At 50.9% G+C, this 15,681-nt stretch overlaps 1 protein-coding gene across 2 annotated transcripts in view; it reads left to right on the top strand.

Moving 5' to 3' along the window:
* The window catches only part of RXRG (retinoid X receptor gamma), a 38,359-nt gene that overhangs the window by 6,049 nt on the left and 16,629 nt on the right, over nt 1-15,681 (top strand). The window contains exon 1 of one of the 2 annotated variants that reach the window (XM_041420080.1): nt 10,719-10,949. The exons of the other annotated variant lie outside the window; for it this stretch is intronic. Within the exon in view, the coding sequence (XP_041276014.1) occupies nt 10,901-10,949 (49 nt within the window). The 5' untranslated portion in view covers nt 10,719-10,900. Of the gene's footprint in view, nt 1-10,718; nt 10,950-15,681 lie in introns of those variants that run through there. 2 annotated transcript variants of the gene reach the window in all.

Here is a 15,681-nt window from a genome sequence, read left to right as displayed (position 1 = left end):
ATACTCCTCTTCCCTTGCTGCCTGGTTGTCCTGGGTCAGAGGTTATGTGTGCCAAAGCATGGCAGGTAAGTGTGTTTCCTGGGTCTGCTCTGCTTGTGGGATCTTTCCTTTCTGGAAAGCTTCCCACTGGGCACAGATGCCTGGGGGGATTAACGGAAATACTCAGGGCACTGAGGGGTGTATCTTGCACAGTCTGGGGTGGGCTTCAAGAGTTGGGTCCTTGCTGCCCTGGATTTTAGGTACCAGGGCTGCCAGATTTAGTAGATAGGTGTGATTTTAAAGCCTCATTACTTAAATGAGCCGTGGAGACTAATTTGTGTGGATATGGCTTGGCTCTTAAATGCCCCAGAGTTCCTGGTGGGAACACCCCTTGGCCTGTGCTGATTGCCAGACTGTGCTTGGGAACTGTCTGATGGGAAGTGCCAGTCTTTGAAACCTACCAGGACAGACCCTGGGACTGCTGAATTTATCAACCTTTGAGGGTGTGCTGCTGGTCTGGAAAACTTAAGGACTGAAAAGAGACCAGGCTCCAGATTTTTCAGCTGGGATATGTCTGGCTGGCAGAGGAGACAGCTCTGTGAAGAAGCTGATCTTCAGGGCTTGCTTTAATAAGCTGACTTAAGTCAGTGCACTTTAGTGCAGTGCCAGTACTTGGGTGTGCCCACATCATCCCAGGTCATTTCCCTGCTTCTGCTGTGTAGAGGCTGCTCCTTCTGCTCAGAGGCTCAAAAGGACAGGGCCAAAATGTGTGGCTGCTGCTCTTTTCTCTCCCTCTCTTTTTACTGAGAAGGGGTTGAGGGGCAAAGAGCAGATATTCGAGAGCAAATGTCATTCCACATCCCTGCAAATTCCTCCTTGCTGTTGGGCTGTCATGTGTGGTGTGGTCTGTCCCTGCCTTCATCCTGGGCTGTTCCTTTCTTTGGGGCATGGGGAATTTTGTCATGCTCCCACCAGTGGGTTTTCCATTTGGTACAGGGGAACTTGTGGCTTTTGAGGAGAGAGGACGAAAGGCAAAGGAGGGCATTGATGAGGAAAGGGATGCTCACTGCAGCTGGCTCCCAACCCACCCCTGGGCTGCACAGGGCTGTGAAGGGATTTAAACACCTTCTGCAGGGGAACCCTTGCTGGAGAACATCTTGGCTGAGTTTCATGTGGTGTTTGTCTCCCTTTGGCTGCCACCAGAAGGTGAGTCCCGGGGGAAGGACAGCTGCTAGGGCAGATGAGAGCTCTGTGTCTGTGTGGGCAAGGCAAAGGGGAGGCTTGGTCCTCTGCATCTCAAACAGACTGGGCTGGCAGAGTCTGCTGGAATTGGTTGCATCTATAAAGAGATAACCTCAAAATGAACCTGTTGCTTTTCTGTGAAAGGGGAATGTCTGCATGGCTGAGAGGACAGGCACAAACTACCAAGAGTGGAGTGGTTTGGGCCACCAGTGGAGGCAGAGACAGTGAGGGCTGAGCTCTTTACATCCCCCTTCTCCTCTTTTTTTTTACTGCCAGTTCATGAAGGGATTTTTTGAGTTTGCTCATCTTAAATACAGCATTTTATGCCACATTGCTTGGGTTGTGCTTCATTTCTTCCAATTGCCATGCCTGGGCTGTGTCTCCAGGTCTGGTGTTCGTGGAGAGGCTGCGTGGGCACATCTGCACCAGAGCACGGACATGGCTGCATCTCTGGGCAAAGATGGGCTCTGGTTTACTGGCTGGGGGGGTGTGGTGTGGGGCTTTTATTCCCTGATGACTCAGAGGCATCACAGGTGGGAGCTGGGGGCTTGCATGGTCGGGGTTGTTGGATTGGGGCATTTGGAGCAATGGAAACTTGTTCCAAAGCTTGCCTGAAATTCCTGAGTGGAGTTCAGGAGACCCATCCCCAGGAATCCTGTGTCATTACAGAAACAGGAGATCTTTGTGCATGAGGGGAGACAGCAAAGCCTTAAGAAACCTGCCTCTCCCTCCTTGAGGACACACTTGGGTTTTAGTGGTATTTGATTTCCTTCCCTGCTCTCAGAGGATCCAATGGACAGGAAGAAATCTACTGTAAAAGGGTTTAATGTGCCAATGGCACCTGCAGAAGTGAAGTGGAGGTGGGATCCAGGTGAGCTGTCTGAGGAGCTCCAGGAGCTCCAGGAATCCTGTGAGAGGGGCAGCTTCCCACTGTGGCTAGCAGCAAATGCCTCATTGACTGGAGCAAGGAGTGAACTCCAAAAACAGCTGCCTGAGAAGTGCTGACTGGAGCTGTGCCATGGTGATTTGGTGGATGTGACTTTTGGGCCCTTGGTCCACACCTAAAGCTCTGTGGCCATGTGACCCATAGCGCTAATTTGGCATAAATGCCCTCTTCTTCCTCAGATCTTTCCAAATTATTGTAATGGGGCCAATTTGATAAGGCAGGCTTTATCCTGGACCAGATCTGCTGGCTGCCAGAGAGCAGACTCTGTTGGAGACATGTAAGGAGAGACAGGAGTGATTCAGAGAAAGCTGGAGTCCTCACTGTGGCATTAATTTGACAGTGTGCAGTCAGAGGCTCACACCTGACCCAGGCAGAGCTCAGTGCACAAACCCAGTGTGAACAAGCTTGAAGCTGTGGCCTTTCTTGGAGAGAACATGAATCAGAAATCCAAAAGTACCTGCTGAGCTCCCCTCTCCCATGGCAGGACCCAGAGGGACCTGGGATTAGATTCTCATGATAGATATGAATTTTCTGGGCTTTTGGGACCTGCCTGCTGTGGCTGGGACCTTGGGGACCCATGGCTGTGCCCTCAGCCATGAAGGCACTGGTGCTAGCCCTTGATGTGAAGCTGTTCCTCTTGGATGCCTCCAGCCTTCCTCCCCTGAGAAAGGAGCTACTCCAAGCAGAAATAACCCCTGTTACCTTGAACTCCAGGACAGCCACGTTTGCCTGTCAGGTATAAATAGACCATTTGAGGCAGCTGGATGTGATGGAGATTGACAGGTTGTCTCGGGAGTTTTGCACTTGCTGAAGCAGGAGGAAATGTAAAAACATCAACGTGGGGATGCACAGCATGAGAGCAGCAAGCAAAGCCCCCCAGGTGCACAGCAGGCTGTGCCACCTGCCAGGGAGGATGCAGGTGGGGGCCCTTGGTGGCCCTGAGCAGGGCACTGCTGTGACAAGACCTTCCCTGAGCCCTGCAAGGTCCAGCAGATGCCTTCTGTGTCACCCAGCTCAGCCTCTGGCCAACAAGTCTGCTCACAGAAATCCAGGTTTTCCAGAAAAAAGAGAATAAAGAATGAAGCAGGATCAAGGGGGGGAAAAAAGGGGTTGACACTTTTCCAGAAGTTCTGTAGAGATGGGTAGGGGGACCAAGTTTCACTTAGGTAGTTTGTTTCTAGGTAGGCAAAGAAGCCTCTAAATTAGGATTTATTTGTGACTGGGGATTGCCTTTTAAATTTTTTTTAAGTACTTGTCCCTACAAACAATAATGGAGGGATAACCTGAACAAGGAACATCTGTTGAGATGCTTTGTCTGAAAAATGGTTGTTGTGGGAAAACTGGGAAATTGCATGGGCTGTGTCTTTCAAGATTTCCCTGAGAACCCTTTTTTTTTGGTTTTTTTTTTTTTTCCAGCAGATGAGGAAATCCTGGTTAGGGTGTAGAACCCTTTTTTTGGGGGGGTTTTTTTTTTTTTTTTTTTTTTTTTTTTTTTTTTTTTTTTTTTTTTTTTTTCCCAGCAGATGAGGAAATCCTCGTTAGGGTGTAGTTTTCTTTGAAGGAAGATGACCTAACTGTTTTCAGGCATTTTGCAGAAATCTCAGCTTCACATCATGTGAACAGCAGGGTTAAAGATGGGCTTGTGTTTAAACGACAGCCTGTGTGTTCTCAGGTGTTCTGAGTGGAAAGTTTGCTTGCAGGGTGGTATCAAGGAGGTATCAAGTGAACCTTTCTTCACCTGCCCTTCCAATATCCCTTGCTGAACACGAAATGACTTGTCAAGGTGAACTTAAGAGCTGAGTGTTCTTTTCCCAACAAAATCTCTTCTGGACACAAGGCCTTTTTGCCAGAGACCTGCTTTTGGATCTGAAAGACTTCAGCACTTGCACATAGAGATCCTCACTTCATTCAGTGCTCATCCAGCTTGGAATCCTGGTTTTACAGCACAGGTTGTTGTCCTGTATCATGGACAAGAGAAATAAGGTGCTTCCCTTCAAGTGTGAGGGATGGGGGACTCTCCCAATTGGAATGCTGTGGCTCCTTTTTGTCTCTCTGATCTTTATTCCAGGAAAGGTAAAAAGTCGGAGTGACCTGTCTGAAAGCAAGGAGAGAGCTGTGAACTCCCAGACTCTGAGCTTCCACTCTCTCAGCCCCACCACTGCTTCAGGATACAATGCATGCCCAAACCCCTGTGTGCTGCAGCACAAATCCCCTGCATCACAGGCTTGCTCATTCCCCTGCAAGCCAGCCGAAGCAGCCCAAATTCCAAAGCCCAACCCAAAGCAGCCCAAGTTCCCCTCCAAGCCCAAAGCTTTTGACAAAGTCTTATTTTCCAGAGGATCCAAATGGCCACTTCTTTGGGTCCACCTTCCCAGGAACACTTTGCTGCATGCTTTTCCATGACGCTGCTGACCTTTCTGCTCCGGCAAGGGGGAGTCTCTGGGAAGCACATAGACAGTGATTCTTCACTGGGACAAAGGCCGGGATTGTTGGCAGCTTGACGCCCCAGAAAGTGTCTAATTGACTCGACTCTCTCTCTAGCTGGGCTCCCAATGGATTTTCTGCCTCAGGATATCTCGGCTTTATAGTGGACCTGTTGTTTTTGCTGCCCTCATGATATTGAAAAGTGCATTGTTGGAGCAGGGAGCGGGAGTCGGAGCGGACGCGCCGCGGGAGCGCCTGCCGCCCCGCCAGCCGTGGCCAGCAGCGCCACGGGGCCACCTGCCAGCCTCACTCGGGGGCTCCAGACTCTCCTGGAGCATCCCCTTGGCTTGATGGGTACAGCTGACAGGCCGAAATCTGCCCTTTGCTTCTCAGGGAGCGTCAGCATGGAAATATCTCTGCTGGTTTAGCGATGTTTGTTCAGCCTGATGCATTGGAGTGGCTGCTAGAACAGGGGCTGGACAAGATTAGGAGAGTAAAAGTGGGTATTTATTGAAGGTCTTCAATAGGCACACCTTGGGCAGCCACGAGCCTCTGGGGGCTACACCCAGGATGGACGATAGTCACGAGTTTTTCATACAGTTATAAGTTTAGTCCATTTACGTATCAGGGGTTAATCCTCCAATTACAGCTTCAGGTAATGAAGTCAAACACCCCCAGTTTGCTCCCCCAGTTCGCTGTTGTTTACATCTCTCGATGCCTGAGACAATAAGGTGTCCTTGAGTTTCAGCACCAGAGAGGAATTGTTTTGTCTGAATAAAATGGGAGAACTGCAGCTGACACGCTATGGGATTTTAGAGTTATACACTAAAGCAGCACAGGATCTGAAAAATATAAAAGCTGAATGCTAAGGCATCAACTCCAGTGTGGGCTTGGCCCAAGTGCCTTTGGGCTGGGCAGAGGCCTTGTCAGGTATCTCTGTCACCTTGCACAAATGCCTGGGAGTGCTTTACCTTCATCTGTGTCAAAAGACCCAAGTGCCACCACTGGTGCCTGTCTGAGGAGGTAATTCCCTGCAGGATTGGGCAGCTGGGCTCCGCAACCAGCAAAGCTGCTGGAGGTGCTTAGGCAGGCGTAAGAGGATTCGCTGACACCGCTGATTAGTGTCCAGGGCCTCATTAGGGTGCTGGTAATTGCAGGTCCCCCAAGGTTTAAACAGGCTTCTTTAAATCTGCCCTCAGAGGCTGCGCTTGGCTGCATGGGACGGTGCTTTCTGCAAGGTAGGCAGTGCCCTCCCTCCCTGGAGCAGCCTGGCACTGGGGATCATGGCCCTGGCCCTGACACCTTGGGGATGGCACTCACACTGGGTGGCAGCTGTGGGGCTCAGGGAGACAGAGGGAAGGCCTGGGGAGAAGGAGAGGGCAGGCTGTGCTCCTGCAGGTGTGTTTGTGGTGCTGCTGCTTGAATGTGCTGCTGTCGGTAATTGCATTAGCCCGGTGGGGCTCTGGGCTTAATTTCATTAGCTTGGTGTCTGTGGTTATTGCTGGACATGAGGAAGGGCAGGGATGGATGGGGAAGGGCTGATGCAGCAGCTCCCTTCCTCTCCATCTCCAAGGAGTCAACTTGCTTTTGGTGACTTGTGCCTGTCCCGGGCCAATGCCACGGACCAGTGCAACACATGGATGAGGTTGGCTCAATCCACTTTGCCAGCCTGGAAAAATCCAGTTTCAAGTCCCTGCTCTGGCACTGACTTCCTGTTTGGCCCTGAGTAGGTCACCTGGTGCCTGTGTCACCTTCAGAGGCCAGCAGGGAGGAGAATGGGCATTTTGGCCCTTGGGGCGCTCAGCCTGGTAGCACTTATTGCACCTTATTAGCCATGTGAAGGGAGCCCCAGCTCTAACACCAGCACCCCATAGAAAGTGGGTTTTCCCTGGAATTCTGTCACTCTGGAGCAGTGTGGCAGGAGGAAGATGAATGCTGTGGGATTACAAGAGCTGCAACCTTTTTATTTGGTCATATCTGTGGCATCAGTATATGCACAGACTGCCTTTGCCTTTAAACAAAGATGGGGTGGGTCTTGACGGAATTCTCGAACATATTTGGGTTTTTCCTAGTTCAAGGAAAAGGGACCATATTTACTTTCCAGCTTTCCCGGTTCCGGCACAAAGTGGGATAAAATTACTCCCCTGCAGGCCCTTATGCAGTCAGGCTCCAGAGACCAGCATCCTAAAGGCTTGGTGGGGCAGTACTGGTGGTGGAGTTCTTTGAGATGCCATTCCAGCACACTCAGAAATATTATCTACAGTACAGTGGCCTTGGAAAGTTACTTGGGAGGTGAGTGAGTGAGCCGGGGATCCCAACACAACGTTAGCATCTTGGTTGGCTTGAACAGCTCTGCTTTGTCAGGAATCCTACTCTGACTGATGCCCCCATGTGTGGCTGCTGGATGCCCCCTGGCAGCACTGAATCCCATCTGAGTGTTGCATGGCCATGGTTTTCCTTACTAAATTAACAGTGGCAGTCATAATGTCTTCTCCTTTTACACAGCAATGAGGACTGGCAGGGGAATAAAAAGCATTTAATACTCCGAAGCTGTGAAATGTGCTATTCTACAAGAAATTGAGGGGCTGCCTCTGTAAGGTCCTGCAGTACTGCTTAAGAGAGGCTGGGCTGGCTCCTAGAGTCTGTCTGTCACAGACTGACTTGGGTGCAGGGACTGGAACTTCTCCACACTCCAAAATCCATGGTGGTCTCCTAAATTAATTGCCTTCCACTTGATTTGCCTGAGGAAAGGGCCTGGAGAGGTTTCCTTGAAGTTGCTCTGTGTGTGCATGTGTTCTGCAGTGCTAAGCACTCACTAACCCAGATCTGCTAAAAATCAATAAAGTAATCCACTTACTGCTTGGGACTGCCAACCTTTTTAAGGAGCTCAGAGCTGTTTTGTCTTCTTTCCTCTCCCAAAGAAAGAAAAGAGCTGTGGGGAAGGGGGTGCTGACAGAGCTGGTCTAAAATCAGGCTCTGCTCTGGGCAGATCAATAAAAATAATTCCCTACTAAAACTTCATTAGCATGGAATTAAAGCCGCTGAGATCCCGCGTGGTGGGTGAGAATAAATGGTACTGCTAAACCTCGGCACGGCTGGTGCTCAGAACGCAAAGCTGCTCACACCTCCCCGTTCCCAGGGCATGCAGCTGCCTCTGCCCCTGCCTGGCCAGGGCACAAACCCTCCTGTCCAGCCTGAGGGCAGGGGACAAGGCAGGCTGGCATGGCAGGGAGGTGTGACTCGAGCAGGTGGAAGCGAAACTGGTGTGCAAGAGCGCATTTGTGTCAAAACAGCATCTGAGTCCTGAGTGCTGGTGGGCACCTGGGGACCAGGGACACAAGGCCACTCTGCCTCCCTGCATGGGGGCTGGACAGGCATGCCAGAGCTTTCCCATGACACCAGATCAGAGAAACATCCCTCTGACAGGTCGTGTGTGGGGCTGCACAAAGTCCCTCTCTCATATGGAAGTTTTGGATCTTATTGAGCGCATGTTTGTGTGTGTGAAAAACCCCTTCTTTTGAAAGCAGGTTGTTTGCTAGGCTTTTTTTTATTGAAAAATGTTTCTTTCAGTCTTGTGACAGAGGGAAAAAAATTTGCCCTGCTGAGAAATCCAATTTTCTATCAGGAGATTGAAACAAGCCACCTTGCAGCCTGTTCCTCAGCAGTGCCCTGGGTTCCTGCCTGCAGGGCATTGAGGAATCCCTGCCTGGTGCCTGGCTTTTGCTTCCTGCTCCTAACAAGGATTCCCCAGCGTGGCTGTTAAAGGACAGCAGAGGAGGCAAAGCCAGTTTTATCCTGAAACAGCAAACTTTGCTGATGGGTTAGCAATCCTTGTGGTTGCTGGGATTGACACCACTTGGATTAGACAGGGTGGAGTGTGGGGCAGCCTCCACTGAAACAGGAGCTGTGCCTACATCTCCTGCACCTGGATGCAGCTGTGAACACTGGAAGGACTGGCCTGAGCTGAGGACATTCACTGGGGATGGCCTTGTTGTATGTTGGGGTGGTGGCAGGGCAGGACACTGGCTCAGCTGAACAGGAGAGGGACAGGACACAGCACCACACAGTCAGATGCTGCTGTGCTGTGCTCTCGTGCTGGTCATCAAACCCTTTGGTCTCCCTTCCTCAGGGCTCAAAACTTGTGGCCAGCGAGAGGGATGTGTGCTCAGCTGCCTCTCCTCCTCTAAAAACAGTTCTGCAGTGCCATTAATGTTTGTGCAGTAAAACAAATGAGATGTGAAAGGTGGCCAGATAGAAAATCCAAGAGTGATCTCTGCTGTTTGTATTCCCCCTGCAAGACTGCAGTTGCTTGGTGGTTTTTTTGCCTCAGTAGAACCTACTCTGAATACCGATCTCTTGGTTGTTTTTTTGTGTTTCTTTAACTGTGAGAAAAAAAGAAGGTGTGTGTAAACCTAGGCCACAGCTAAGGGGCTATAGAGAATGCTGATACTACTGCCTGCAAACCTCCTTGCTCCTGACAGCAGGCAGCTTATCCATTTGTTCTGTGTGGAGATGCACTCCCAAGTGTTAGGTTCCCATTCCCAGGTAAACTCTAAGCCCTGGAGCTGATCTGATGTACCTGGTGACCATAAAGAGCTGTGCATCCACGCCACGGTGTCCTCCCAGTACTGCACATCACCAAGTCCTCACACGCAGATGCAGAGCAGGAATTGGAGGAAATAAAATCACCTTTTAAAAAAAAAGGTTGTTAACATAAGGGAGAGGATGAACCCTTTCCCTTGCCTAAATCTAGCTAGAGACAAATGGATGTGGCAATGTCTGAGAGCAAAGGAAGAAACAGAGCTAACAAGGGCAACGTTTCCTTCTCCTGCAGACGTGGTACCTCAGGGCTGACTGCACCTCAGCCAGCATCTGCCTGAGCTGCAGCTGGGTGCTCCGAGCAGCTCCGGGCTGGCAGAATCCATGCCCTCCCCTTCCAGCATGCTTTGTGCCAAAATGGGTCCTGGAGTGACCTGGAGGGAGACCAGAAGGCCCTCATAGGATGCCAAACATCCTAATCTGCTCTTTCTTTTTTTTGTCTTGCTGCTTGCATGCCATGCTCCCCACGGTCCCCTGGGAAGGCCAAGCCCCTCGCTAGCCCCTTTCTCTGCCGTGTGGCTGGTGGCAATGACAGGTCTGCAAGCCACCTTCTCCTCCAGCACACATGTAAGTGCAGACCTCTGGCAAAATTGCTCCCTCCTCCATTTGAGGTGGCTTCATTTGAGGCTTCCCAGATCAGACCCCAGAATCAGTGGGCTGTGCTGTATCCCTGCCTCTCCCCAGAGCTGCGGGAGTTGGGCTGGGGTTTGCCAGTCAGGGAACTGGGGCTGTTCCTGACCCGCAGGCACTGGAGGGGGCAGTGCTGGGGACCGCATGTGGCTCTGCCCCTGGCAGCTGGCTGCTTGTTGCTGCTTATTCCTGCACATTTCCCGCAGAACTTCATTGTCGGGAGGGCTGGGCATTCGATGAAGTTGTGGACGTGGGTCTGGGGCTGTCTGAAGCCCTGCTGTGAACTTTACTGACTGTATGCAGCACGGATTGAGCCGCCCGGGCTCTGTCCTGTGTCCCACCTCCTCTCACCCCACAGCTTTAGCAACCGGCTAATGAGGCTTTTGGTGTGGTTTGCGTGTCTTTTGTACTCCTTGGGGTGCGGCTGGCGATGAGAGCTGAGCTGCCAGCTCTGCTAGCCCCAGGAAGGTCCCGCTGCTCATCAGCCTCGCATTTCCTAGGGGTGGCTGCAGCCCAGCACCACCGTGCCGTGATTTCGGGGGCACAGCTGCGGCAGGATCTGGTGTGGGATGCGGGCGTGGATGTGCAACTCCCCCCGGGCACGGCTCCTCCTTTCCCTGGCCACAGACACCCTCCACATGGCCGGAGCTGCTGGAACCAACACTGGCGGATCAGCAAATCCCCCCCTCCTTCCCACCATGCTCCTCCCCTGAAGAACTTAACCTCTCCCCCTCCTCCCAATTCCCGATCTATAGCGGAGCCGCCGAGCATTGATTGGCGTCTCCGCCGGGCGATTATGCCGCGAGCCCGGAGCGCCGGGAATTCGCAGGGAGCCGAGCCAGCCGAGCACGGGAGCCGGCTGTGAGCGGGGGAACAAGGGGATGGCTGGGCCCCGGCTGCTGCGGGGGTGAAGCGAGGATGAGCCCGCGGCGGGAGGAAGCTGCCCCGGCACCCCCGAGAGCCCCCGCTGCTGCGGGGCCATGCCCCCAGCCCCGCGGGCTGCGCCGCGCTCCGGGCGGCTCTGAAGTTTAGAGGAGGCAGCCGTGTTGGGAAGGGAGAGCGATGAACTGAAGATTAAACATGTATGGGAATTATCCTCACTTCATTAAGTTTCCTGCGGGCTTTGGCAGTAAGTGTTTTACTTGCGTTTGCCTTCTGGGTTAGGGGGAGGAACTGATCCCATGGTGGCGGCAGGGGGGGTGTAAAGGGAATTTAAAAACGTGTTTAACCTAGCTCGGATGTGGCTGTAACCTGCCGTGCCCGTGTGCTTGTGATTGAAGCTGTCCTGTGGTTTTATGTGCTGCGAACTTCTGCGCAGCCGGACCAGGCTGCCTGAAATTTTGCAGGCTGCGCTCCGCTTTGAAGTTTAGCGGATCATTTGGGAGATGCGTGTTTGTGTCTGTGTGTGGTGGCTTGAATCTCTTCATTGCAAGAGCAGCCAAGTAAGCATCTTTCCAATTTAATTTTTATTAACTTTTTGAGGGGGGTGAAAAATTACTTTTCAAGCATGAAACACCTCCCGAGAAAATCTTAAGCGGGCAAATTCCTTGCCTTGTGGCATCAAACCAAGTAAGCATCTTTCCAATTTAATTTTTATTAACTTGTTGGGGGGCGGGGGGAGGAGAAATTTATTTTCAAACATGAAACACCTCCCGAGAAAATCTTAAGAGGGCTAATTCCTTGCCTTGTGGGGCTATCTCCTGCCCTTGTGACACAGAGCCCACCACAATGGTGTGGAGCTGTGTCAGGTTAGCCAAGGGAGGCTGCTCAGGGGGACAGCCAAGGGCCGGGGCTGTGACACCCCTGTGCCCACCGTGAGCGAGCCCTGGCTGCAGGAACTGCTCTTGAGAAATGGACTGTGGGGTTATTCTTTGTGTTTTATCTGAAGTTGTTCCACTTGCCCTGACACAAGGGGGATGCCTTGAGGAGCTCTGGGTTGGAGCTGCGAGGGGCTGGGAGCTGCTATGGACTGCTGAAAGTACTGATGGAGCTCAAAGTGCATGCGTGTGCAAAGTCTTGGTACCTCTGGAAAGCTCTTTAAGTTGTTCCCAGCCCTCCAAGGTGGGGAAATGCCTCCAAGATTCGCTCTGGAGGCCCCCAGGCTGCGTACATCAGCTGTTATTTCTCTCCTGGAGAAGCAGTTTGTGCAGACATCGCATTGCACATGGGATGTTCCCACTATGTGTGGGGGTTTTTCCCCCCTCCCTTTTTCACCAGATGCTCACCTCTGGTAATTCTCCAACTCCAGAAAAGTCATTGGTATTGCATCAAGTTATCCTCAAGTTTCACAAGCGCTCGACTTTCCAAAATACCTTTTTAGGCTGTTTCTGCAGAAAGGGGATGACTCGTTGGGAGAATCTGTTGCTCACTGGTGTTTTTAAGGACCCAGCAAAGACAAGCTGAACTCTCCCCTACTGCTGCAATAAGAACGAAACAATGAAAGTGTTATTTGTGTTTAATTTATTTCTATGGCAAATTTGCAATGAACCAAGAGAAAAGAGACATTCAAGCTGATCTTCATAGGAACCAGGCAGAGATCCCTGTAGGGACAAGGGTCACAACACTCAGCAGAGCCTTTGGGAGATTTCTAGCAGAGGAAATTGGTAATAGGAGCAGAGGGATTTTCGTTCCACCAATAAAGGCGAAGGGACTGCTCTCTAACAGTTCAGTATATTGGGAGTTTACCTTCCATTTAAGGTATTAAACTGGTGTTTTAACCTGCTTCCAGCTTGGTGTTAGAAACAGAGGTGTTTTCTGTATGTGAATGCCTGGTAGAGATGCAAAAGCATTGGCCAAGTTTTGTTTGGGATGCTTTAAAACAGTCCCTCTGTCCTGTCTTGTGCTCCCTGGATGGAGTTTACCACTCTTGGCCAGGCTCCCCTCAAAGCCAGAGGGCTTCCATGTCCCTGTGGCAGCTTGGTGATGTGGCAGCTCCCTCTCCTTGGGGCTGGGTCTGCACAGGGGGATTCTGGCTGGCTCAGGAAGCAGTGCCTGTTTTGGCCAGACAGCTTTAGGGTCTGTGTGACACAGCAGCCAGGCTTTGGAGGAGGAGAGATGCTGGTGACCACGGGTGGAAGGGACCTTCCACTGCCTTGGGTCCTCACCACGAAGCCTGTGCAGGCAGCCTGTGTCTCCATCGGGCCCACGATGTGCTCCTGGTGCTTACTGCTCCCCCATCCTTGGAAAAGCCAAGAAACTTCCTGGAACATCAGGTTGCCAGGGCAGTGTCCACACTAAGCTGTCAGCTTGTAGCATTCATTGCACGGTGCTGCTGGAGGGCAGAGTTAAGGTGATGCAGGTTCTGCTGTTCTTCTTGCATTCAGATTTCCTTTAGCTCTGAAATTCTGGGCTTCAATTTCAGCATAATGTCAAAAAAGGCCATCTACTTGCTGTCTTTTTCTTTGCTTTCAGGTAGCTGTTGCATCTGCTTTACCTTAATTTTGTCTGCATTCAGGTTAGAAATAAGGTGCGTGTTTTTGATGGTGTATGCAACGCTCCCTTTGATCTTAAACATCTGATTAGCACCACCAAATTTGTCTGAGAAATACATCCACAGCTTGGTCATAAGCACATGATTTGTGATGAGAAAAGGACACTCAGACTCCAGGGTGTCACAGATGAGTTTGTAGAATAGCAGGGAAAATGTTCAGATGAGTCACCCTTAGAGATCTAAAGCAGGAGATGTGGGCTAAGGCTGGGCTGCAGGAGCAAAGAAAGGGCTTAAAAATGTGTTTATTCTCCAGAAGGATGCATTTCACCCAAAGCCCAGCTCCCAGGGCAAGGAAAGATGCTGTGCTGGCTGTCCTCTCTCTCTGAGCACTCTCTGGCACCGTTGGTTGGGGACAAGACCTAACTTGGCTCCTCCACAAAGTCTCTTTTATTGGTACTCATGTAACTTGGCCTGTGGCCACACCACCTCCGGCTGCAATCTTGTCAGCTCTCCCAAGCAAAGCAGGGTTAGGCCAGGTCGTTTAGGGGATAGGGAGAGGAAAACCCACATTGTGCTGGACTGGCTCTGCTGCCTGCCTGGCTGGCACCTTTTCACATGTGGTGGTCCCAGGTTTTGGGACCTGCAGGATGCTTTTTCTCCTGGATGTCCCCTGTGTCCATTCCTATAACTGTGGATGTGAGGATGCAAAAGAGCCCTTTGAGCCAGCAAAGGTGTGAGGAAATCCTGTAACTGGGCAATTTCATAATCTAGGAAAATTAAATGTTAAATTTTGTGAAAAGTTTTATTTTAAAGCAGGAGTCACCTGCCTTCAGTTGCCTGGGGTAATCACAGGTCCTGCAGTCAGTGGGATCCGTTCTCCTGGGGACCTGTAGCCTCTCCACAAATTCAGACACACCTGTAGGAATTTGTGCATGTTTTTCCTGGTGGCTGCTGGCCAAGTGGGAAATCTGATCAAACAATCATGGAAAAAACCCTTCAGGCCTCAAATTCAATGACTTTTTCCTTTTTTTTTTGGAGATGAGGAAGTTTATCCAACTCTTATGTGTTACTGTGGTCACCAGGGAGATGTGACACCTTGTCAGGGTGAGTAAATTTGGCTTGCAGTTCTGTTTTAATTACTTGATGTGTGGTTGCTAAAGGAGTCTTTCCCTGGTGCAGGCTCAGCAGCAGCTGCTATTTTGAGGTCTTGGCCTGATTTGACTGAAATTGGACAGTGGGTCAATAGCTTAGTGTGTCCAAGGACATTTGGACACGACACACAGCTTCTTGTGGCCAGGTTTTGGATGGCCCCTCTTTGCAAGGGAGGCACAGGAGCATTAACAGAGAAGAGAGGAAGCAGCTCTTCCCACCACCTGGAGAGCTGAGGGAAACTTTGTGCTGCCCTGTGTAGGTCCCTGTTGGAGAAACCCCTGCTCCCATACGTGCCACTACAGCCCCTGGGAGTTTTCCTCCTTGTTTTTAGTGCTCAGGGAAGGCTGCATTATTTATTCCCATACGTGCCACTACAGCCCCTGGGAGTTTTCCTCCTCGTTTTTAGTGCTGCATTATTTACTGACGTGGAGTTGAGCAGGAAGATGGAAACACAGAGGTTACTGGACCTTAAAAGCAAGGCAAACCCACTAACCTTTCTGTGGGATATTAGCATGGCAGTTTGTACTGTCTGTGGGAATCTGCTTGGGTGGTTAAAAATATCACCAGAAAGGGAACAGTTTTTTGGTTCATCTTCTGTGCGTTAAACAAAAACAGCCTCTGCAGTCACAGCAGCAGAACTTTGCTTGATTCCAGTTATGGTGGGCATCCTGCTACCTGCATAAGTGCAGCCACTTTCAGGAGTGTTTCTCACAGGTATTTCCCTTTCAAGGTCGTCCCCAAGGACGAGCTGTTTGCCAGGCTGCACATCCCACGCACACTCGTGCTCCTCTCCTGAAATCAGCCCTTCTCTGCCTGTCTCTTCCCACTTCTTGGTGCTTTCTGATCTGCAGAGGATGAAATATCTGCAAAGTCATGTGTCAGGCAGGGCAACTCACACCTTTAAATGTTTGTGAGCCTTTTCTCTGAGGCCTTGGGAGCATAAGTGTTTTTCATTATTTGATGACTTCCAGCTTTTGATTCTCTCTGATATTAAAAAGGAAACTGTGAATGTTGAGAGTATCATCATCTCTGGGCTTGCCAGGGCTCTTCAAGGATTGTTTTAGACCTCAGATGAGGTCAGACCCCGGTGTTGAACACAGGTATTTCTCTCAAGGCTTTGCTGGGTGTTGGAGCTGGAGGGGCATTGGCCAAAACAAACCTGCAGCCTGTGGTGGTTAAACAGAGTGCGGGCAGTGCTTGGATGTTCCTGGTCTCTGCAGTTTGACTCATCTTTCTGCTCAGGTGTCACTGCTGAAGCTGATGTTTGCTGCCATTATTT

Source organism: Onychostruthus taczanowskii, unplaced genomic scaffold (genome assembly GCF_017590055.1).
Source record: "Onychostruthus taczanowskii isolate IOZ18803 unplaced genomic scaffold, ASM1759005v1 scaffold63, whole genome shotgun sequence".
Classification (NCBI taxonomy): Eukaryota; Metazoa; Chordata; class Aves; order Passeriformes; family Passeridae; genus Onychostruthus; species Onychostruthus taczanowskii.
Note: the sequence above shows the minus strand (reverse complement) of the source record. Positions and strands in the feature narration are given on the sequence as shown.